Source organism: Chaetura pelagica, unplaced genomic scaffold (assembly GCF_000747805.2).
Source record: "Chaetura pelagica isolate M959 unplaced genomic scaffold, ChaPel_1.0 scaffold423, whole genome shotgun sequence".
Classification (NCBI taxonomy): domain Eukaryota; kingdom Metazoa; phylum Chordata; class Aves; order Apodiformes; family Apodidae; genus Chaetura; species Chaetura pelagica.
The window spans coordinates 609,775-633,515 of NW_009952686.1; the positions used below are offsets into that span (position 1 = coordinate 609,775).

The window sequence follows — 23,741 nt, forward strand, 5'->3', positions numbered from 1 at the left end:
TCCCAGAACTAAATACTTTAGCACCACGTACTGCATTGGCTGGCAGGTCCAGCAGCTCTTCCTTGTGTTGGTAAAAAAGCTCCTGGGGATTCTCCCCTCTTGTGAGACCCCCCTGCAGGGCTGGGGCCAGGCTGGGGTCCCCAGCACAGGAGGGACATGGAGCTGTTGGAGAGAGGCCAGAGGAGGCCCCGGAGATGCTGGGAGGGCTGGAGCAGCTCTGGAGCCAGGCTGGGAGAGTTGGGGTGTTGAGCCTGGAGAAGAGAAGGCTCCAGGGAGACCTGAGAGCAGCTTCCAGGGCCTGAAGGGGCTCCAGGAAAGCTGGGGAGGGGCTTGGGACAAGGGCAGGGAGGGATGGGAGCAGGGGGAAGGGTTTCCAGCTGGCAGAGGGAGCTGGAGCTGAGATGGGAGGGAGAAATTCTGTGCTGTGAGGGTGGGGAGAGCCTGGCCCAGGTTGCCCAGGGAAGCTGTGGCTGCCCCATCCCTGGGGGTGTTGAAGGGCAGGTTGGATGGGGCTTGGAGCAGCCTGGAATGGTGGGAGGTGTCCCTGCCTGTGCAGGGGTGGGACTGGGTGGGCTTTAAGGTCCCTTTCAACCCAAGCCATTCTATGATTCTTTGATTAGCAGATGTACTATATGTAGCCTGCTTAATTACTTTAATTATTCCACTGTTATGTTAAGTGCAATAGAAGAAACTTGGCTTTTATTCCACTTGGATATAAAATGCTAAGTTACAGCACAGCTCTTCAAGGTAAAGTTCACTGATACTATAAAAAACACTTATGTGTTCTTTACTGCCAACAACTGTAAAAATAGGGTAAGTAAGCTCTGCACTGTGAGTTATCAGCAGAAATGTAACTAGAAGCTCTCAGACAATTAGCCTCGATGGATCCTGAGTGCTCTGGCACCTACTTTAAGTGTGGACCCCAATTAAGTTACCCATTTTCACTGGACCCAAATAAAGTTGTTAAATTTTATTTTCTGAGCGTGGAAATACTTTTATGATCACGAGATGCATTATTATCTTGTGATTGTTTATGAAAGGACAAGTCACTTAGGAATAATACCTGGCAAATCTAACAGGTTAGAAATTGAGTTCAGAACCAATAAGGAAATGGAAGGTGTGTTGAAATATTTACAGCATAAGGGAGGGCTCTAAAGAGGCCTCCCACACCAAGCAGAATAGACAAAATTTAAATACTGAAAATGGGTTCACAAACAAATTATTTCAAAATGTGATTTTAAAATGTCCTGTTGTGGCAGGAAAAAACTGTATTTAATCAATGTGCATTCTTAGTCTTGCCTCTGTGTTATATTTTCAGTAAGATCAACTCTGAAAGGCTGAGGCATTAAAATAGTTTACCAATTTCCCACAAACAGATGTTTTTCTCGCCTTGTGCCCTCCACTTAAATGTTTTGGGGGCTTAAAATACTGGAATCTTGCCCAGAGAAATAGGATGTTTTCATCCACTTACCCTTCACACCACTCATGGGAAAATGATAACACAGGACTTCAAAGAAAGAGGCTTCCTGATGCCCAGTAGAGGGATGCTCAGAAGTGTGTTTAATGCAGTAAATGTGTATAACTCACTCAGACATTGCCACATTTGGAACTGAGTACAGAAAGAAAACACAACAGGGAGCTGCACACAGACTGGTGGGCAACACTGAGAAGGTACAAGGCTTGCAGCCTATCAGAGAACCCTGCAGAAGTGACAGCTGGCAACAAACCTTTGTGCCTTGTCAAGTTTGGCTTTTTTTAGACAAAACAGGCTCGTCACTGATTCCGTCTTCATGAATAGTAAGTGGCTCTTTGGGCAGCATAAAGTGGAGAGTTGGTTACACAAGCTTTGCAAATAAATTCTTTAAAGTCAGCTTGTCACGAGAGCATGTCCAGCTCTTCAGACCTTCTGCAGAGCCATAACTGAGCATTCTTTCAAACAGACAAACAGGGGGATCAAAATAACCCGTCGTGCCAGGAACCGGCTACCAACGTAGCTGTAAAAGAAACAAACCCAGGATGATCTGTCATGAGCAATGCAGCCAACATGTAATTCTTTAGACAAATATATACACATCTGCTCGCAAAGTATTTCTAAATAGTCTTTTCAAAAAGTATAGTTAGAGTAGTGCAATATAGCTTCATCAGCAATGGCAACCAATGACTGGTAGGTAGGTAGCCCAGGGAGGACCCACAGGAGTGGCTCCTCTCCAGGACATGGTCCTGCTGTTCTCCCCCAGGCAAAAAAAAATCCCCTTTAATGTCCCCAGGAGCTACAACTAACAGCTGTGCACAGGGAATCCCTTAGGAATGGAGTCTCTGCTCACTAGAGGGGGGGAGCTGAGCGTGGAAGTCTACATGCAGCTATCAGAGTATATCCCCAAGTACTCGTTATGCAGTGGCCACTAAGACTTCTGAAATGTAAACGTTTCTCATCTATGTCCCACGAAATTTATAAAATAATGCAGTTTCCATGCAGTAGGGCACAATTGTTTCAGAAGAACTGACTACATCATTAGCTAAGGAAATAAACCCGGAGTATCAGTTTTACCACAGCTGCATTTTTTTTGTTGTTGTTTTGTTTTGTGTTTTTTTTTTCCTCTACACTGATATTTCACATTGGTAACAGGTCATGTGTGATATCATAATGCTTATTAATACCATCTGGTGATCTGAAAGCAAAAAAAAACCAACAAAAAACAACGAACCAAAACATTTCCTGCGAGATTTCCATATTAAAATAGTTATGTGCACGGAAGGTGTTCATAGCGTGACACCCAAAGCAACATGGAGTTAACTTGTTAGTATTTCCATTACAGCAGAACTATGAACTTCATTCACTAAACCATGTAGTACAAATGAAGGTTACTGGTACACATAGAAAAATCAGAGAGGCAGTCAGTTACAAACCTGGCAGTTGTTTTTTTTGAAAGAGACAAGAGATTTTTAGGTCTTATAATGGAATGATAAAAACGGCAGGAACTTCTGCTGGGAGCTCCAGGAAAAGAGATTTTTGCACTTGTTGTTTCTCATCATCTCATGAGCAGCCCCACTGCACAGGAAAACACTGCACCAGGAGTGAACATCAGGGTCTGGAGTTCACAAAACTCTGCTAAAACTTAAGTGCAGTAGGCTCCACTACGTTGTATTTCTCTTGAAATGTATAAAACATAGAAAATCGCAATGGTGACTGACTGAATAAAAACCATCAGTGCTCACAGATAAAACCTGACTGAATTTTGGAGTCAGATTTCAATGTGCACCTTTTTGCAGGTTTTGGTCGGTGTGTTTGGAGTATTTCATCAGGTACCTCTGACCAATCAAGCAGCACAATTAGCACTTCAGACTTTTGATCTTTTTGATTCTTACAGCTGATTCTAGCAAGGCTTTTCAAAATGGCAAAAAAAACTCCACCTGAAACCTTCGTCAAATGTGCCTTTGCAGTGCAAAACACACCTTCAATGAGAAATGCCTTTTTTTTTTTTACAGTATTTACAAAAATCTCCCCGCTAGGTAAAAAGGCAAAATAAATAAAAAGCTTAAGAGAGAGGAAACGCTTCTTAGGCTGCAGGCTCCTTCTTTTATCTTCCCCCCAGTCTCCCCAGCACGTGGAGCTGGCTAGGCAGGATTGCTTTTCTTCTTCTTGCTCGGGCTGTGACTGGGATCTTGCTTCAGTTCCTGGTATTGCACCTGTTTAAACAAAGACCCAGAAAGAAACTGAGTCATGTGGTGCTTGGAGCTTGCAGGAAAAAGAATGGTGTCTATTTTATTTTAAATTTTTCCCAGGGCCAACAAAAAATAAAATAAAATAAAAAAATAAAAGCAGGAAAAAGTAAACTATCCCCCTGCAAACAATGTGGGATTCAACAAAAACAGAATGAAAGAACCCAGAGTAAGAAGGAAAAACACTATTAGGGGGATTGTGCCAGGAGGCAAAATAGGAGGCAAAGGAGCTGGTGAGCATGGCTGAAATGTGGCCACAGGAGACACTCTCACCCCAGGACAGGAAAGTCTGTAGCTCTCAAAGAGGTGCCAGGAGATGCTTGGAAAAGCCACCCAGTGCTGACTCTGTGTGGGTGCAGGTCCTTGCATCAAGGGATTCTCAGCTCCAGGGCTTCCTACACACTGCCCATCCCAATCCCCCTCTGCTCTGCTCTGCTGAGACCCCCTGCAGGGCTGGGGCCAGGCTGGGGTCCCCAGCACAGGAGGGACATGGAGCTGTTGGAGAGAGGCCAGAGGAGGCCCCGGAGATGCTGGGAGGGCTGGAGCAGCTCTGCTCTGGAGCCAGGCTGGGTGTTGAGCCTGGAGAAGAGAAGGCTCCAGGGAGACCTGAGAGCAGCTTCCAGTGCCTGAAGGGGCTCCAGGAAAGCTGGGCAGGGGCTTGGGACAAGGGCAGGGAGGGATGGGAGCAGGGGGAAGGGTTTCCAGCTGGCAGAGGGAGCTGGAGCTGAGATGGGAGGGAGAAATTCTGTGCTGTGAGGGTGGGGAGAGCCTGGCCCAGGTTGCCAGGGAAGCTGTGGCTGCCCCATCCCTGGGGGTGCTGAAGGGCAGGTTGGATGGGGCTTGGAGCAGCCTGGAATGGTGGGAGGTGTCCCTGCCACGGAGGGGGGTTGGAACTAAATGATCTCTATGGTCTCTTCCAACCCAAACCAGTCTGGGATTCTGTGATTCTATCATTCAGAGGGTGCAGGAGGCTGCTTAGTACAAAATCTAGGACTTGCTACCACCTGCCAAATACTTGTGTTTTCACTCATTGCTCCTAAGCACCCTCAAAGGCACAACCAAGCTAGCAGCTAATTCCTCACTGCAAACATCTAGCAGCCTCTTCAAGGTTCAGGGACTATCCTCAGTGTGACTTATCAATGTCGTTGTGCCCCAAACTACAAAGTTGAATAAAATTCACTGCTCCAAAATCTTATTAAAAAATAAAACCAAACCCAGAAATTAACTGTGATGGGTTGACCCTGGCTGGCTGTCAGGTACCCACTCAGTACCTTCTCCATCAGCTGCTCTAGCTTAGGTCCCCCATGGGGTGCAGTCTTTCAGGAACAGATCACTCCAGAGTGGGTCCCTTTCAGATTGTGCAGCTTCCCACAGGACCCATCTCTGTGCTGCCAAAACCTTGCCCTCACAAACCCAGGGCAGTCATGGTACCACTCATCAAATTAACCACCACAATATAAGCACTTAAAAAAACCATACACACCACTTGCACATCTGATGGAACCCTGGAGAGAAAGTCAAGTAGCTCATTGTTATCAATTGCATATGGACTTCGAAGCTTCTTTGTGAATTTATTGATGCCTGCAAAAGTGAAAGTTCAAGAGTTACTACAATTAAAAAGAAAAAAAAATTGGCAAAGTTCTAAAAATGATTTTTGGATCCATTTCAATGTCTGACATTAGCACTGAATTAATCAATGAATGAACTATAAATTAAAGCTCTAAAAGTCAGAATCTGCTGCTGTGGTTCCTGCTGCTTCAAAATGCGAAAGTTCTGGAGATATCTTCAACTTCCTCCAATACTTCTTTTGGAAACTAATAGAAACTGTGGTTACTACGTGGGGGTTGTTGCAAAAAAAAGAGGGGAGTAAAGTGTGCTCCATTTCTGTGGCAGAAAGGATGAGCAGTAATGAGCTTAATCACAGGACAGAAGATTCAGGTTAGGAGAGAGTCCAGCACAGGCCACAGAGATGCTGTTGTGACTGGAGCATCTGTCTTGCTGGGAAAGGCTGAGAGAGCTGGGGTGTTCAGCTGGAGACTGAGAGGGGATCTCATCAGTCCTTATAAATACCTACAGGGGGTGTCAGGAGGAAGGGAACACTCTCTTTTTTGCAGTGTCCAACAAATGGACAAGGGGCAATGGGCACAAACTGGAGCAACGGAGGTTTAAGTCAAACACAAGGAAAAACTCCTTTCCTGTGAGGGTGACAGAGCCCTGGGCCAGGCTGCCCAGAGAGGCTGTGGAGTCTCCTTCTCTGAAGACATTCAGACCCATCTGGATGTGTTCCTGTGGGATCTGCTGTAGAGGATCCTGCTCTAACAGGCGGGTTGGACTACATGATCTCCAGAGGTTCCTTCCAACCCTGACCAGTCTGTGACTCCATGACTCTAGACACAAGGAAAATCCTCCCTATGCTAAGGATGGCAGAGCACCTGGAAAGCTGTGAAGTCTGCATCACATCAAGACTTCAGGAGGAGTTTACACACACCTGGGAATGCCAGATCCAGGTGACCTGATGGCAGAGCAGAGAAGGGATGTGACATCTGCTGTAGACATCATGATGCCTACTGACAGTCAGGGTTCAGAAGCACAAAACTCTCCCCAGACTAAGCAGAAAGCTGGCTTTTAAATTAGACTCGTTTACTTGTCATTAGACACCAAGTCAGATTCCTACACTTCTCCCAGGAGAGCCTCATGTGCATGCTGTGGGAACACATGTCTGAAACATGGACAGAAATGGAACAAACCACACAGACTCCCAGGTGAGTGGGAGAGAGCCAGGACAGTGCTAAAAATGTAATGTTGTGTGTGATTTTTCAAGGCTGTATCAGAAAAAAAGATAAAGCAGTTTATCTTCCACCACCTCTCTGGTGGCCAGGCCTTTCAGAGAGCTTTAGCAAGGACATGAAGCTCCAGGACAGTGCACAGGCTGCAGTCGTGCCTCCCATTCCATGAACTCTCAGTTCTGATGTGCAGATGGGAGACAGAGCCACCCCTTTGCCTGGTGGTTGAACAGTGAGTGTTGAGGAAGTGTCCTGTGATCCCACATCTTCGTTTAGGAAGATCCTTTGCAAGTGACTGAGAAATGCAAGGACTGCCCCAGTGTCCACCTCACGTGCCCCCTGGACCACCCACGGGTGAGTTCAGGAGTTGAGATGGTCTCACCTTGTCACATCTGACAGAGAAAAGTACCAGTCACCCTGGGAAAGTATTTACTTGGCATTAATACATCGTGGTTGAGGCTCAAAAGAAAAGAGCTCAGCAGGTGAGGTGGGACACTAGAGGACAGGAGAAGCAGAATGAGGGGATTAGGTCTTTTCCAAAAGCCTGGAAATTTTCTGATTAAGATAATTTCTTTACATTCTTTTCCACACGGGCAGCTGCAGCTGCTACCAGCACTCTGCAAATGGGATTAAGAGAGCAGGGATGGCTCCTGCTCCACCGTGGCTGAGACACCACATGTTCAAGGAGCAGCAGCCTCCACAGCCAGGAGGGCCACACGGGCAGCTGCAGCTGCTACCAGCACTCTGCAAATGGGATTAAGAGAGCAGGGATGGCTCCTGCTCCACCGTGGCTGAGACACCACATGTTCAAGGAGCAGCAGCCTCCACAGCCAGGCGGGAAAGAGCTGAGGATCTCTTGCCAGGGTGGGCTGAAAGATGCAGTCCCTATGGATACACAGAAGATAGACAGCCATGCAAAAGGCCAGCCAGAACATGCAGGAATGTTCATCTTAAAACCCCTGCCTTCCCAAAGAACAAAATGGGCAGAGGCTGCTCCAGACCTGCTCAAACTTTCCTGGGGATACAAGTCAGACAACAGAGGACACTTGATTCCATGTGCCGGATGGATGGATGGATGGGCTCAAGCAATGGATATACACAGGGGAGGCTAGAAACACACAGCAATGGAGAATCCAGGCAGGCATGTGTTTGGAACACTCCATTTTCTGAAGGGACAGCTGCTGAAGGCTCCACGCAGCACAACCTGGCCCTATGTGAACAAGTTTCACCCCAGGAAGTCTGGAGTGCAGGACCTGGCAAGAAGTCCTCAGTTCCTTCCCTCCTGGCTGTGTTTCTCCCCATGGAGACTGCATGAAATCAAGGGAACGTATGAAAGCAAGTGTAAAAGATGCCAGGTTTGTTTGAAAAGTGACAGAAAAAGGACCTAGACCAAGTACTTTGAACTTCAGTAAGAAGAGGCCTCCCATTTTATGTGCACCAGGAAGAACGAAGTTTTGGTAACAAACCAAGAGTTTGAGTTGCACCCAAACGACACAGAGTTTGTGGGGAATGAGTGAAATTCTGAGGCAGGAGAAGACACTTGCTTCTTTTAGCCCCATAACTCAAAAACTGTTTCAAATCCTCCATTTTGTATATTGTGCTACGTTTGCTTGCGAAGACTCTGTAGGAATAATACTAACACTGGCTGATACACAACAAAAATTAATTCAATGATTTTATGCTGTCTCTTGAGTTCAGAAGTTTTTACAGAGGCTGGCTTTTCCTCAGAAAGAAAATCTAGCCACAGAACTAACTGAGACAGAAGTCTGCACTGCTGAATAAGGGTATGGCTGCTGGTGGCGTAAGATGGATAAAAATGTCCAGACAAAAACCTGGAGCATTATTTACAACAGATGTGGTAATGGCAGCTGTTTAAAATCAGCATAAAGAATAAATGTAAGGACAAGCAGTGAGAGCTTGGATCAATCACAGTTCTACCCCCCCAGTTTCTGTTCATTATCAGCCAGACAAATACCACATACACCTTTTCTGTCGGACTAAAGGTGACCCTTTAAACAGGTTTCTTCTTGCTATGTTTACATACACTTTCACAAGATGAAGTACTGCAGTAAAAAAGGCATATTGTCCTAAATGCAGTATATAGATTGAAATGTCTCTGTTTGTGTATAAGTGGTGAAAATAAATCAGAGCAATATCTAGACAAAGCTACACTTTGATATATGAAGAATCCTCATGGCTACACGTTTATAGTATGATGAAGTCTAGAATGCCAGCCAAGAAAAATGCATTTTCTAGGTGGGCCTAAATCTTTATGCAGTTGTGATTTTTAACTAGCCTGTCTGTTTCCATCATGGAGCAGCTTCACAAGCATAAATACAGAAAAGCACTGACAATGTAAGTCATCCCTTAAAAACCAGTTTTTTTCTAAGTGGGACAGACAGTTAAAAAAGACTTTACTTACCCCAGGCAAGGACAATGTATCTCAGTGGAACAAAATACAGGATGATGGTGAACACGGAGAGGGCAACAATTGCCAGCCAGCTCAGGAATGGGACAGTCCAGTTGAATGTGCTAGGAGAAAGATGAACAAAAGTCAGAGCTGTGGTGACCTGACAGAGCCAACAGGACAAAAACCAGGCAGGCCAGGGGAAGAAGTGCCAGTTTTCATCAGTGGGGACAGCCTTGAAGCAGGAATTACAGCACGGAGGCTGGACTTGGACCCACTACCATTGGAAACCAAAGGTGATTTGTTCTCTTTACTTGGCTCCTGTGAGACCCCACCTGGAGCACTGTGTCCAGCTCTGGGGTCCCCAGCACAGGAGGGACATGGAGCTGTTGGAGAGAGGCCAGAGGAGGCCCCGGAGATGCTGGGAGGGCTGGAGCAGCTCTGCTCTGGAGCCAGGCTGGGAGAGTTGGGGTGTTGAGCCTGGAGAAGAGAAGGCTCCAGGGAGACCTGAGAGCAGCTTCCAGTGCCTGAAGGGGCTCCAGGAAAGCTGGGGAGGGGCTTGGGACAAGGGCAGGGAGGGATGGGAGCAGGGGGAAGGGTTTTAAACTGAAAGAGGCGAGATTTAGGTTAGACATCAGGAAGAAATTCTTCACCATGAGGGCTGGAAGGTGCTGGCTCAGATTGCCTAGAGAAGCTGTGGCTGCCCCATCCCTGGGGGTGTTGAAGGGCAGGTTGGATGGGGCTTGGAGCAGCCTGGGCTGGTGGGAGGTGTCCCTGCCCATGCAGAGGGTTGGATCTAGATCATCTCTAAGGTTCCTTCCAACCCAAACCAGTCTGATTCTGCTCAGGCTTTCTAGTTCAGCTCCTCTCTGCTCTACCATAGGACAGAGCAGCAGGGACCTTTCCCTCTGCTTGATGTGTACTTGCACTCCCCAGCCAGGAACTCTTCTGTCTTGGGGGGCACATTCAGGAAAAGACAAGTTTGTGGGTATGGAAAGCTGGAAACTTTTTCCTGCACCTAAGAAGGAGAGGGTTAGGGAAAAGAAGAGGACAGGACAATCCTGAAGACAGGGATAACACAAGTGAATGAAAGAAGGATATAAACACACTTTGGGTGGGGGAAAAAAAAAGGGAGACAAAGGATGGAAGGGAAAAAAAAAGGAGGGAGTGGCATAAGATAAAGTACATTACAGGAAAAGTAAAGGAAACCTTTATTATTCCAGATAAAATCAAGCCATATAAAGATTATTATTAATCTTATTATAAAGGAAGATAATTTCTGGGATTCCCCCAGAGGCTCAGCAGATAAGCTTTCCAAAAAAGCCCCAGATTAAAACAGCCTTAATCATCACACCATGATGAAAAACTGGTGATCATCCCATTTTTCAGAGACTGAGGAATGGGCAGAGGGGAGGTGAAAGGTGACCAGTCTTCCAGCAGCTCCCCAACCTCCCTGTGCAGGAAGAGGGAAAGGCAGGAGACCAATCCAGACGTGTGTCCCATGGAAATGCTGTCTGGAGGGAGCTTGGCTCACAGGGATTGTTCCATCAAGGTTCCACCATGTCAAAGGTGAGGAACAAGACTTATCCAGAAGGAGAAGTGTGGCTTTGGCTCTAGGCAGCCTGATGATACTCCTTCAAAGTATTACCACTAGCTCTATGCCCAATCACTGTGATTACAATGTTCAGGTTTCCCTGGCTGAATAATTGCAATTATTTTAATTGAAAGCCATATTTTTCATAATGACCTCTGGCTTCCTCTGTTTATTTGTCTTCTTTTCTCCTGGGCAATTTTGACATGTCTCCAGAGTGAACAATAGTGCTAGTGTCACTCAGTGTAGTGTCAGTTCCTTCTTCCTCAGGGGCTCTTTTCCCCTCTCCTGGGTGTGTTGGGGATGAACAGAAGGCTGAGGATCTGCTTATGTTCCTGTGGAAGGGATCACAGATATGCAATGTGTGGGAATACTGGCTCCTCGCTCAGGAAGGAAGGAAGGAAGGAAGGAAGGAAGGAAGGAAGGAAGGAAGGAAGGAAGGAAGGAAGGAAGGAAGGAAGGAAGGAAGGAAGGAAGGAAGGAAGGAAGGAAGGAAGGAAGGAAGGGTTGGAGAGCCATCCAGCACCTGTGTCAGCACTTACTTCTTGATCCTTTCTCCAAAGGAAGCTACTTCATCAAGGATATTCTGGACAGTGACACACACCTCCTGGATGGCGTAAAGTCTGTTCATAAATCCTTTTTTTTCACTGTCCTGTAGAGAAAAGGAGTAGCTGAATAAAATAATTTCTGGCTGTAGTAAAAGGACCATGTGTCCATCAGATCAGTTTCAAAAGTGCATGAGTTGCAGATTAATCTAAAAGTAACTGGGAAACTGGGCAATCCAAAGTTGTTTTTTTGTCCTTCAAGCAGCTTGTGTTGACAAAAAGTGCATTTTCATATCTATGCTGAGCACCACACCATTTTGTTTGTCCTTGCATTAGCTTTTAAATAGATACTTCTGTAAGACAGGTATCTGGTCTATAAACATGTTGGCAGTGCCAACCCCCTGTGTTGTGCATTCTCTCAAGTAGTAAGAGTCAGAAGGTGGAACAAGGGAAGTGTTTTGAAATGTTGGTTCTTGCACTGATGCAGGCACCAGGGAAACCAAAACTCCTTGGGAGGCACTGAGTGAGAAACCAGAAACTCCCCAGGTCCTGCAGACACAACCCTTCCAGATCCAATATGTGTTTTAAGTTCTCAGATGACCTCTGTCCTCCTCTATTCTACCTTCGTGCTTGGCCAGTGAGGAATATTTTTCCTTACTAATGTTCAAGTTCCACTAACGTGAAATACATGGGAGACTTCTGGAAGAGTGGCAGTGGAAGTGTGAAACAGAAGTGCTTGTGGTTTTCCATCTCAAAATCTGTAATGCTGGTTTACATTTTCTGCAGTTATTCTGAAACCTCAGAATGCAATTTATTTGACCCTAAGTGTAGAGTCAGCACCTCTAAGGGCTCTGAGTTTGGGGATGGTTGGCACAGTTTCTATTCATGTATATAGGCAAGTACTACAGTTTTATAGGATATCTGAGGAAACACTGATGTATTTGAGGTCATCCTTGGATGAACAAAGTGTATGTGAAATTCTCACTATTCTTTGCTGTGAGGGTGGTGAGAACCTGGCCCAGGTTGCCCAGAGAAGCTGTGGCTGCCCCATCCCTGGCAGTGTTGAAGGGCAGGTTGGATGGGGCTTGGAGCAGCCTGGAATGGTGGGAGGTGTCCCTGCTCTTAGCAGGGAGGTTGGAAGTGGATGGTCTCTGGTCTTTGAAAGCAAACCATCCCACAACTCTATGGAACTCCAACTGCCTTTATTGAACAGCTAGTGCAACCCATGGCTCCAGAAGCATGGAAAAGGCTAGACATGGACAAGCTGAAAGACGCAGGGGACCTGTAATTGTAGGAAATTATTTAATTACCTCCTCACTTACTCAGGTTTCTATACTCTGTTGGACTTTTCTTCATAAGGCCATCAACTTATGGTAATGTAAAAGTTTAACCACAAATTCATTTTTGTTCATTTTATCCAGATTCTTTGTATCTCTAAAAAAATGTGGGTTGTGTTTTTTTCAACAATAGAATCACCGTTTGTCCCTCAAAAGCAGGACCCACCCTCATTAAGACATTTTCTGGGGTCTTTGATAGATTTGCCATCAGCAAATACTTGTCCTCCTTTCTGCCAAGTCAAGCAAACTTTTGCCTCCAAGAAGAGCCCAACAAGGTGTTGCCCAGGTCCATCACTGCATTCCATGGACCATTCTTCAATTTGGCCTCCTCCCACTATGACAAACTTATTTCCCCAAAAGCTTTCCATCTTTAAACCCAGACAAGTTTAGCATCAAATCCACACAGAGCCAACAGCACTCTCACAAAAAATGCCTCATTAGATGGCTTTAAAATGAAACATCACCAGGGACAAAAATGACAATTTGTTTTATTTTTTTCCCCAGATGACACAAGTAAAAAGTTTATGTTCAGTGTGTCCAATGGATTGTTGCACTATTATCCTACCTAGCTGGAACTTAATCAGTGTTCTCTAAAAACTAGAAACTGAAAGAAAAAAATTTCAATATTAGCAAAACACTTAAAAAAAAGAGTCATTCACCATTTTGCCATCACAAACTACACAGTCCAACAATCTCTGTGATTGACTCCAAAGTCCAGCACCTAGGAAATCAGCATGTGTTGCATTTCATGTTTCCTTCTTCTTCTGATGCTTACTTAGCAGACAGTATATTAGCTCACCTGCTGTTGATTTTGTTGTCTTAATAAACCAGCTTGGTTGGAGAAAACATAATTTAACATTTAATCATCTGAAGCTATTTCAGCGACACTGGTTCTGCAACCGGGTTGTCAAGATGTCTCATGGAGATGCTGGAAGTTATTTAGTTACAGAACTTAGTTTGTCTAAAAAGAAACAATCCTGAGACAGACAGAGGGACAGACCAGTGGGGATGGCAAAGCTACTTCCAGGGACTGAGTGTAGTTATAAAAACAAACACTTCAGAGAAGCAAAAAACAGCCTGGTTCTCAGGCAACATGAAAGAGCTTCTCCCAAGTAATTTGTGACATTCCTTGGACATTTATTACATCCCTGAAGCCCTGGCAATGGGAGCATTTACTGTCCACAGGCATAGAGCTCCTGAGGAGGTGCAGGATATATCCAGAATGTTTCATCATCAGAAAAGGGATGATACCTGCTTTGTTGCTTCATGTGAAAAAGTAACATCTAGTACTGGAGAAACAGGAACACAACTTGTTTTCTCATACAGCAGGAGGGAACAATAAGCCATACAGAAATCTCAGGTATGTTTCTGCTTTTCAGATACACATACACTTTGCCTCTTCAGCTTCGTTTAACAGGTTTTGCTCTTTCTGTACAGTGACCTTGATTTGTCATGTAGTTGTGAGAGAAAAGAAGTACATCATTGTAACAAAACCAGTGTCCCTCATTATACCTCCAGTATTCCACTGGGATGATGCTCAGAGGTCCTGAGGCTGCTTTTCTTTACAAACATTTAACAGTATAAACTCGTACCTTTTCTTGAAAATGCATCTGCTTTAAATCACTCCCCTAAAGGCCCCCACAAAAACCCTGAAGACAGAAGGAGGCAGAGAAAAAAAACCAAACCCACTATTTCCATCCCCTTGCACCTTCTGAGCTCAAAGGAAATTTGTTGACATACTACAAGGGAGGAACAGACAAAACAGTGCAAGAAAGAGGAGGTGGTCAGAAGGATCAAGGCTTGGCTTTGCTTAAACTAATTCCACATGCACCACAACCATTAGCTGTTTTTTATTTCCTGCTCCAAAGATCTGTGGAGAAAATAATCTGAGCTAGGGAAAAGCTGCATTTATTTTCTTCCAGCAAGATGCTGTGTTAGCAAATACAACATATGAGCCACCTTGAGTGAACCAAGGTTCTTAATAATCCATTTTTCAAATACTACTGGTATTTCCTTTCTAAAGAAAGATGGGCTGTTACTGGAATAAATCTCATCATTTGTATGGCTACAATTGCCAAGTCCTGGAAATAATTGCCATTTAAATAGTAGATAAAATTTATTATACAAAGCTAACAACAGCTTTATTACTATTTAATTTCTGTGATTTGTTTGTTTGCAATAGGCTTAATTTATCTGAAAATTGAGATGTTTGCTGGAGGATGGCTTTGAGTGTAAACTGTGAAAGCAAAGTCAAATTGATGTTGATAGTCTGAGCTGAATTTATAAAACGGAATGAACCTAATGTAGAGGCTGAGGCCATGTCCTCGTCCTCCTTGGTAGGAAATGGGAGCATACAGACTGATATACTGCTTGGCCAGTAATAATACTTAGCTCTCCTACAGTGATTTTCAGCCATAACCCTAACTTACATTTGGTGAAACCAAAGCAAATGAAGTAACTGACTGGCTCGAGCCCTTGCAGAACTAATTTACATGAAACTGAATACAGCCCATGTTGTCTGAGGCTCTTTTTTTCAGTAGACTTCCAGCCTCATGACAAAACAGGATGATTTAGGAAAGGATTGTATCTCTAACCACGAAGATCTCTGTTCTCTAAGTTAAAGTGAATTACAAAGCAAGCATTTCAAAAGACAGGGAAAGGAGGAGAAATAAATAAGCCAGACTTAAAAGTAAACCATGAAAAAGTTAATGGAATTAAGCCAGTTAAAAAAAAAAAAAAACAAACAAAAAAAAAAGTTTTAAGTGAGACATTTTTAGTAAAGAGAACTCTGAACATTTTATGGCAGATAACTGTCCTATTAATAACTGCTAAGTTGGAGAGAAAGGCATAGATCATAAAGCCAAAAATTACAGCACAGTTTCAAGAACAGAAGTAAATTTTGGAATGTTTAGGAGATGCTGCCTGGGAAAGGCAGAGGCTCCAGAGGGATGTTCCAAATCCACCTTTTGTTGCTCCCGTTGGTATGACAGACCACCTCTGTACAAACAAAGTGACTGAGACAGGTTCTGAGAGGATACGGAGCCACCACTGAGAAGAAGAGTGTTCACTTGGTGTGCTCTAAGTCCTATGGCCACCAGAAGACATGTGCAGTCTTCTTTTCTCATGTCCACAACAACGCAGCCCTGCAGCTTTTGGTGAGGAAACCCTCCTGATCACCTCTTCAGCCTTAGTAACAAACCCATAACTCTCTACTACTTTAATAGGGGGATTCTACTGCCATGAGGAAACATTACTGGTTATTTTAACTGATAATTGTTCTGCAAAGCAGAGCCCATCCGTAGGCCCCGTGGTGTTACCCCAGCACGAATCTGGGCTGTGATGACCTAGCAGACCTCCCACTGGAGACCATGAAGCAGACCCAGAAGTGTCAGCTGGAAATCCATTTAGCCCTTAAAGTCAGGATTCATTAGTACCTCCCACTGAGGATGTGCAGACACAAACTGTTGAAGACCATCCTATGGTCTGGCCACTGCTCAGAAACCTGTCACTGGTGATTAATGGCCCCAGCAATTACCTCCCTGACTCTAACCCCTGCTTTCTGGGAAAGTCACTAAGAAGAATATAGAAAGCCAACAGTATTCCAGCTCTGGAGGCATTTGCTCTCCTCCAGGTCTCCTGAACCCCTACCAAAAGGCTTCAGATCTGGTGATGGATACATGGGTAAGTCATTATTTTACCATTTCCTCAGAGGAATGGAAAGAGGTCAGACAACCACAACCATATTGTTAGATTCAATCTGACTGTGGAAGTGTAACCACAAGGTAAAGCTGAACGGTCTACAGGGCCTGAACAGGTGCACAGGGTGACCTGCGAATGGTGTCCTCTGTTATAAGGAACTGAGAGGGTCAGGTTGTTGGAACTGCTCTTCCCTCTTGAAGGCTGCCACTTGTGCAGCACCACAACCACCTGATCTTGCCACTTCTTAAATTGAAAAGGTATGGGAAGACTCCTGGAGACATAAAAAAACTTCCGGGGGGACCTTAATGATGTAGAAGTTCCCACCCTTCCAGTAAGCCAGCTCACAGCTCTCCAGATGTCCAGTTACTTTTAAATAGTTGCATGCCAGGTAAGGAGGTACCAGTGAATGTTCTCCCCTTGGTACCAACCAAAGAGGAGGCCTGGCTGGTGCTCACTCCACCCTGGGAAGGCTCCCTCACACTGCTGGCACAAATTCATAGCAGACATCAAATTCCAGGCTAACAGAGAGAACCAGAACTGAGCTTTTAAACCCTGGCCTTCACTTCTTGCCCCCATTACCCAGCACCACACCTTCAGTGAACAGGTTTTTTTAAGATCCCACCAGTTGTTTACAAATGCTCAATATATCATAAGTCCACCTGCCAACATGGGTCTTTATGTGTGCACAGGGAACAAATCTGAAAATAGTCGTTTGTGCCCAACTAGAAATCAGGCTGAGTATTGTAAAACATGGAGAAAACCACACAGTTATTAGAAGTGCAGAGTTTTGCAGAGGGAAATGGTGTTTGTTGTCAAGATTATTAAAGGAAGAAGCAGTAAAATGTTATTACCTAGCAAGCATTCCATATTTAAACCAGCAGAAATCAGGCACAATAGAAACCAAATAAACATGCGGACGAAAACACTGAAGATTCACTGCCCATGAAGACACCAGTGCCTGTGAGCATGAATATTACAGCAATCTGTTCTTCCTCAAAATACACACCGAGAGTGGATAAAAACCATTTTGAACCTTCTGTGACTTTTTGGCACCACCAGCTACAGAATTAATTAAGACTTTTCCATGTGTAATGAGCTGCTGCAGTGCTAGAACATAAATATAAAACCAGGGGAAAAAAATAAAAGTCACCAGCTACAGTGATAATTCTAGGGAAAAATATGATATTGCAAGCTTTCTACAAAGTAGAGAAGTAACACTTTGATGGCAACTTTTATGTAAGTTCTTATTAAATGGGGTTTATTTTTGCCAATGCTTTTTATTTTCTTTTTCTCCCTACTACATCCCACAGTATTGCCCAGTGCTGTTTAAATCTGTTCCTTCCTCATCTCTCTGCACGTTCTAATGCTCTAACAATAACATCCCAGATAAAACACAGAAACAGGAACACAACAGAGCCAGTTAATAGGGCCCTTCACTGAAGGGCCATCTGGTGGGGGGAAACAAAAACTTACATTTTCCTTCCACGGTACCTTTTTGGCTAATGCTAAACCTCTATGATATATTCATTTCACAAATACTCTTTGTTTCTTCATGGTGATACATGCAGAGGCAAAATGTCAACAATGCCAAATACTGGCATGATTTCTTTTTTTTTTTTTTTTTGCTTGAAGGAAACTTAAAAGAATTAAGACATTGTGGGGTTAAACACTGGGGTGTTAAGAAACCACCAAGTGCATTTTCTTTACTTGAAAAAATTGCTTTATTTGAAAAACCTGCATTTTTTTTCTTTGCTGACTCTTTTTTCTTCCCTTCACCTTGTTCTACTGCATTTAAGCAACGGTAAAGAGAGTTTCTTACTTTATGCAACACAGAACTATCCTGGATCTTGAAAGTGATCACATTAATATTCCTCTTTTATCCAGTCACATCAATGTCATCTGACAGAAGCCAACACAGAAATCTTGGTGTCTTGTCCAGCAATAGCTAAAATTAGCAATAGTTAATTTTATTAGAATCCATAACTGAAGCTCTACTAATGAACAAATTTTGTCCATGATTTTGTAGTTGGGTTTGTATGTTCCAGTGCTTACAACAGCATTTACCCTCTATTTGTGCTGAAAACTGCAAAACTATTTATGCAAAAATGCAATTAACAAAGTGTTAATGAATGCAGCTCTTAAAGTTCTGTGATCCAAATGTGAGGGACAGCAACACTAAATGGTAAATCTGAAAGCTCTAATCATCTTAATAAGGTAAGCAAAGAGCCTGCTGGTTCTGTTGGAAAGGTTATTTTCAGTAAGAAAAGCCCTGCTATGCAAGAGCCTGGGAAGAAGGGGGAATGAAAACAAATCATACCAGCCAGTGTGAAAAATTCTGCATTTGGTTGGGGATGAGAGAAACACAGAGAGGAACAGAATGGACTGTGGTTAGCAAAACGCCTGAGTTTTTGAGATGCTTATCTAAATCATAGCCATACACTTTTGTTGTCCACTTGTTCCCAATGAGAGCCCCATCAAAATAATATAGTGCTCTGTTTTGACAGTTTAAAGTAACCTCAAAATTAATCTTTCAATAAATGCCTATACAGGTGTCACTGGTTGATATGAAAGGAAGATTATGGAGTTCTGCTGCAGTTTCAGTAATGTGAAATTTCAGTTGCAGCTCTGAAACACATTGACTTGAATGTAGCAGATGTAGAAGTTCGTCTGATGTTTTAGTGCATGTAGAACATAACTTTCATTTTCTCCTTGAAAAAAGATTAACCTAACGATAAACATTGCACAGAGGATAAAGACTCACTATCCAAGATCACCCCCACACCAAACTAGGGCACCATCTCGGCACCACAGTCTGCATTTAGATTTAATTTACTGTCTCTGGAAGTTTCCCAGTCCTATGTTGACAGGATACAATGATCTTATAATTCTTATGTAAGTCGTTCACCTAAACAAACAGAGATAATGATTTTACACAAACTTATTGGCTGGGCCTGGCAAGGGCAAGGGACAGCAGCTGTGGTTGCTGCTACTGCCAAGGACCTGCAGCTCCAAGGCAGGACTGCAGAGGGTAACACCTCCAAGTTGTCACCATCCATCCCTACCTGAACTGCCAGCACAAGAGCCAGCAAAAGGAATCAAATACTGGTCTGAAAGATGACTCAGCACTGCAGCCTCAGTCTTCTGTTTTAGAGCCAATATGAATTATTCTCTAGAAGTGTTCTCCTCAGGAGGAAGAATGTGGTCTTCCTCCAGCCTCCTCCTCTACCACTGCTCTGGGTTAGATAGTTAAACTGCCAGTCACTCAATATCAAGGGCTTGGATTGAACTAGATGATGTTTAAGTTCCTTTCTAACCCAAACCATCCTGTGATTCTATGGTTTTGTGATCAATGACAGGGGCCTTGCTCCCTCCTTTGATTATCAGGCTAATTGGCCTGATGTTTCTCTCATGTGCTCACCATTATCAACTATGTTCAGAAGAAACACACACAAAACCAATTTTGTATCTGAAAACCTGTAAGATCATGCCTTGTACTGCTGATGATTTTAGTTTTCAAAGAAATCAAAGGGGATTTCTTCCCCTGAAATTTCCTTTCCCAACTGGCACACAGTTTTAGTAGTAAATTACCTGGGCCTGCCCAAGCATTCTGCTGAGCAGGGGACTACAGAAATGCCTTTACTGCTGGCATTTGCTCTTTTGGAATCAATCAGTCCAAACTTTTAGGCCACTTGGCACTCAGTGGTTGAACTCAAAGTCAAGTTGCTATGAAAAAAAGGCAAACAAAACCCATCCTCTTAGGGACACTGCTGAGAGGGATTCTGAGAGGCTGCATGTTGGTACCATATTCTGAGGCCAACAAGTTGAAGGTCAAGCCCAAAAATCGGAAACATTTGACTGTTGTCAAGGGCTCAGTGATGAGGCAAAATTTTTCTCTTAAGGAATCTGATCTGAAGAAGAAAAACATTAAGGCTAATGCTCAGTCAAGCCAGCAAGCACAGGCTATCTGAAATATTTAATTCCAGACATGAATCTATGGCAAATGAGGTGAAAAGAGTAACATGTGAGACTGAGAGACATTCTCTGTATGAGATGAGAATACCTCCCTGGAAGGAATCTGTGATTAAATCCCAGAGATGAAAATGATGGTGAAAAAGATGATGGTCAGAAGAACCAAGAACACTCAAAAATAAAAAGCACAACAGTTCTGCCCTCAGCTCAGAAGAAACCCTATCATGTCTAGAGCAAGAAAGATTAAGTAAGGTTCCATCCATTCACATTTCAAGTAGTAGCTATGAGTATTCAAGGAATTTATTCAATATGAACAAATAGAAGAAGAAAGAAAGAGAGCGGGAGAAAGAGAGAGGGGGAAAAAGAGAGAAAGAAAGAGAGAAAGAGAGAAAGAGAGAAAGAGAGAAAGAGAGAAAGAGAGAAAGAGAGAAAGAGAGAAAGAGAGAAAGAGAGAAAGAGAGAAAGAGAGAAAGAGAGAAAGAGAGAAAGAGAGAAAGAGAGAAAGAGAGAAAGAGAGAAAGAGAGAAAGAGAGAAAAGAAAAGGAAAGAGAGCGGGAGAGAAAAAGAGGGAAAGAGAAAAAGAGAGAAAGAGAGAAAGAGAGAAAGAGAGAAAGAGAGAAAGAGAGAAAGAGAGAAAGAGAGAAAGAAAGAAAGAAAGAAAGAAAGAAAGAAAGAAAGAAAGAAAGAAAGAAAGTTTCAACAACACTCCATTTTTACATAATTCCCATAGATAAATGTTCAAGTTGTGCTTTTTGAAAATTACAGAGCATAGAAAAGTAGTTTGGCATTTGACATAAACCAATATACACAGGAAGAAACAGCACATCGAAAATATCCATGCAATTATTCCAAGGTATAATGGGTGAGGAGTAATGAGTGAACCAAGAATTCCAGGGTCCTTTTAGAGAAAAGCCAGAGAAAAGTGTGATAAGGCTCCACTGCCCTTTTGTTCTGTCTGATTATTTCATGAAATGAAAAAAAAAAAAACACCAACAAATACCCAGTCTTTGTTTATTAGGAAGTACTGAAATTTTGGAAAAGACCTCAAGCTGAGCAAACTAGTGAAGATGGGGTTGGTCCATGAATATACAAAGGGTAATTTGTAACAATTTTATTTTAATGTCTAATCACTGCAATAGTCTGTACTACATTCATTTAAAATTTGCTTTAGCATACTAATGTCTCAGAAGGAAAAAAATCACATATTTATGCTGGACCTCAGTAAATGATACTCTAACTGAAATTCTTATAGAGGTGCTCACATCCTCGAAGATAAGAGTAATTCAAAGAAAAAATACACAAATATCTTTCTTTTTTTGAGAAAAAACAAATATGTATATCTTAATGTCATATATCTATATACTGCATCTATATATCTGTACCTTGTAGAAAGAGCCACCAGTTTCTGTTCAGTCACCTTACATGAATTTACTTTTGAGAAATTAATAACCAAACCTGCCTGATTGAAGTGATTATGAATGGAGATGCTTTAGAAGGAAAAAGGAGAGCAAAGTGCTGTTATATAAAACAAATCCAGATTATTTCTGCAAATTCTGGCATGACTGCTGAAAAAAAAATATAAAAAGGCAGGAAACACAAAACTTTGCCATTCCTTAGTCAATATTAACTTGCCCAGTGAGCACCCATGAGACAGGAAGCATACTGGAAGGATACAGACAGATGATGCTACTTAGACTAAATCCTGCAACCAAAGAACAAAAAAACCCACAACCACCAAACAGCAGAGATACCTAATTAACAGATAATGAAAAATAGGCTTTCAATGGAATTAACCTGCTTTCTGAAAGAAACAAATAAAAAACTGCTCTAACCAGTCACCTGTACATGCTTTACTCCCCCTTGACTCTTTTCCCCATCATCTCCTAACTTGTGCACTGCCTGTTTAGAAACTTCCAAGTACCAAGATCCACAGATACACAAATGCTGGAAGAGGAAGGGTAGGAAACCTGCAGGGACTAGAGGGCCTGGCAGCAAACTAACGATTCAGAGAGGATATTTGGCATTAAACAAATGAATGATCCAATGAGCCAAAGGGGCACCCAACAGCCCCCAGAAGCTGCAGAAGGAGTTGGAGTCCAACCCACCCGTCCAACCTGTGGGGTGTGGACCCTTTTGAACACCCCTTTTTGGTTTGTTTTTTTTGGGGAGAGAAAGCAGGAAATTGTAAAGGGAATTCCCTCTGTAAATCCTTGATCCTTCCATGACACTTTTCACAAATTCCAGAGACCCAAGTAAGGAAACATCAGCTTCAAAGGGTTGCCCAGCACCAGCTGCCCAGTGCCACGGCACCTCCTTCTCCAGCTCCACCATCACCACCTAATGACAGTGATGCATGATCTCCAAAGATGCAGCCTGGTTAGAATCACATTTTATTCCTATACGCCACATCAGCAGAGAAGGCAAATTAGGCCTCCATATTAAGAACAAAACAAAACCCAAACCAACTTGTTTCTTCCTGAATTTTAAAGCTCGCTATTTATTTTAATGACACTCAGTAAAGCAACAGCCACCAGCCTGAGAGCAAGAATCCAACGACAGCTCTCTCCTTCAACTTTCAGCAAACAGTCGTTGTATTATTTATTGTCTAGTAAATAATGTTTAAATGCTTTACAGCCTTGGTTGCAGAGTCAGAACCCATTTGCAGTCCAACAACAGCAGGGAATAAAGCTGCCATCGTAAAACGCCTTTTTTCTCCTGTGTGCCTGCCTTCCATAGATTTCATTATTTCTCCTGGATCTGCACACATTGTCATATCTGGGGCACACCAATGCTAAGCAAACAGGGAGAAGGGCTGTGAAATTTTTATCATCCCTGAAACAACTGGCTGGGAGGTTACACCGTATTCAACCTTTTTCCAAGGCAAACACGGAGGGAGCAGGTGCCGTTGCTAGTTGAGCTCTGCTGCTCTAGCCTGACAGTTTGAGATTACAGACCCTTGAGGTGCTCAGGCTTTGGGGTATGGCCACTAGAAAGAGGCAGCAACAAGCAACTGTGCTGGATGGAAACAGGTTTCTGTAAGGGGCCCGACTGGTGCGATGTTCAGAAACAGGCTGGGGGGGCAGCAGCTCTTGGCTGCCAAGCAGGTGGGAGGACCTGCCTGTGCAGAGCAGACCAAGAGGGCAGCATCTTGTTCCCAAGAACTCTAACTTCACCCACATGAATTTGTCTGCTCTCATTTTGCTCTGTGCAACTGCCTGAGAGGAGGTTGGAGCCAGGGGGGTCGGGCTCTGCTCCCCAGGAACAAGGGATGGGACAGGAGGGAACGGCCTCAAGTTGTGCCAGGGGAGGTTGAGGTTGGATCTAGGGAACAATTCCTGCCTGGCAAGGGTTGTCAGGGCCTGGCCCAGGCTGCCCAGGGCAGGGGGGGAGTCCCCATCCCTGGAGGGGTTTCCAAGCCCTGGAGATGGTGCTGAGGGACACGGGGCAGTGGTGGGAACGGGTGGGAATGGGTGGACTCAATGATCCAAAAGGTCCTTCCGAACCAAAATGTTTCAATGATAGTGCATAAGCTTCAAGCACCCACATCACTATTAGTGATTCAGCTATTTCCCCTCAGCTCCATTCAGAGCTCCCAGGCAACACCCCATCCCCCCCAAGTCCTTATAATTTGTTATTATTAATTTTGTTGATTTTTCCTACAACTCCTTTGGCCAAAACTTGATTAGAAGC

The 23,741-nt window shown here is 43.7% G+C and overlaps 1 protein-coding gene across 1 annotated transcript in view; it reads right to left on the bottom strand.

Moving 5' to 3' along the window:
- Window positions 1-3,517: 3,517 nt before the first annotated feature.
- MCTP1 (multiple C2 domains, transmembrane 1) overlaps window positions 3,518-23,741 on the bottom strand; it is a 163,626-nt gene continuing 143,402 nt past the window's right edge. The window contains exons 16-19 of the mRNA XM_009993781.1: window positions 11,044-11,153; window positions 8,926-9,035; window positions 5,204-5,301; window positions 3,518-3,687 (exon numbers count right to left, since the gene is read on the bottom strand). Coding sequence (XP_009992083.1) covers window positions 3,616-3,687; window positions 5,204-5,301; window positions 8,926-9,035; window positions 11,044-11,153 — 390 coding nt within the window. The 3' untranslated portion in view covers window positions 3,518-3,615. The remainder of the gene's footprint in view (window positions 3,688-5,203; window positions 5,302-8,925; window positions 9,036-11,043; window positions 11,154-23,741) is intronic.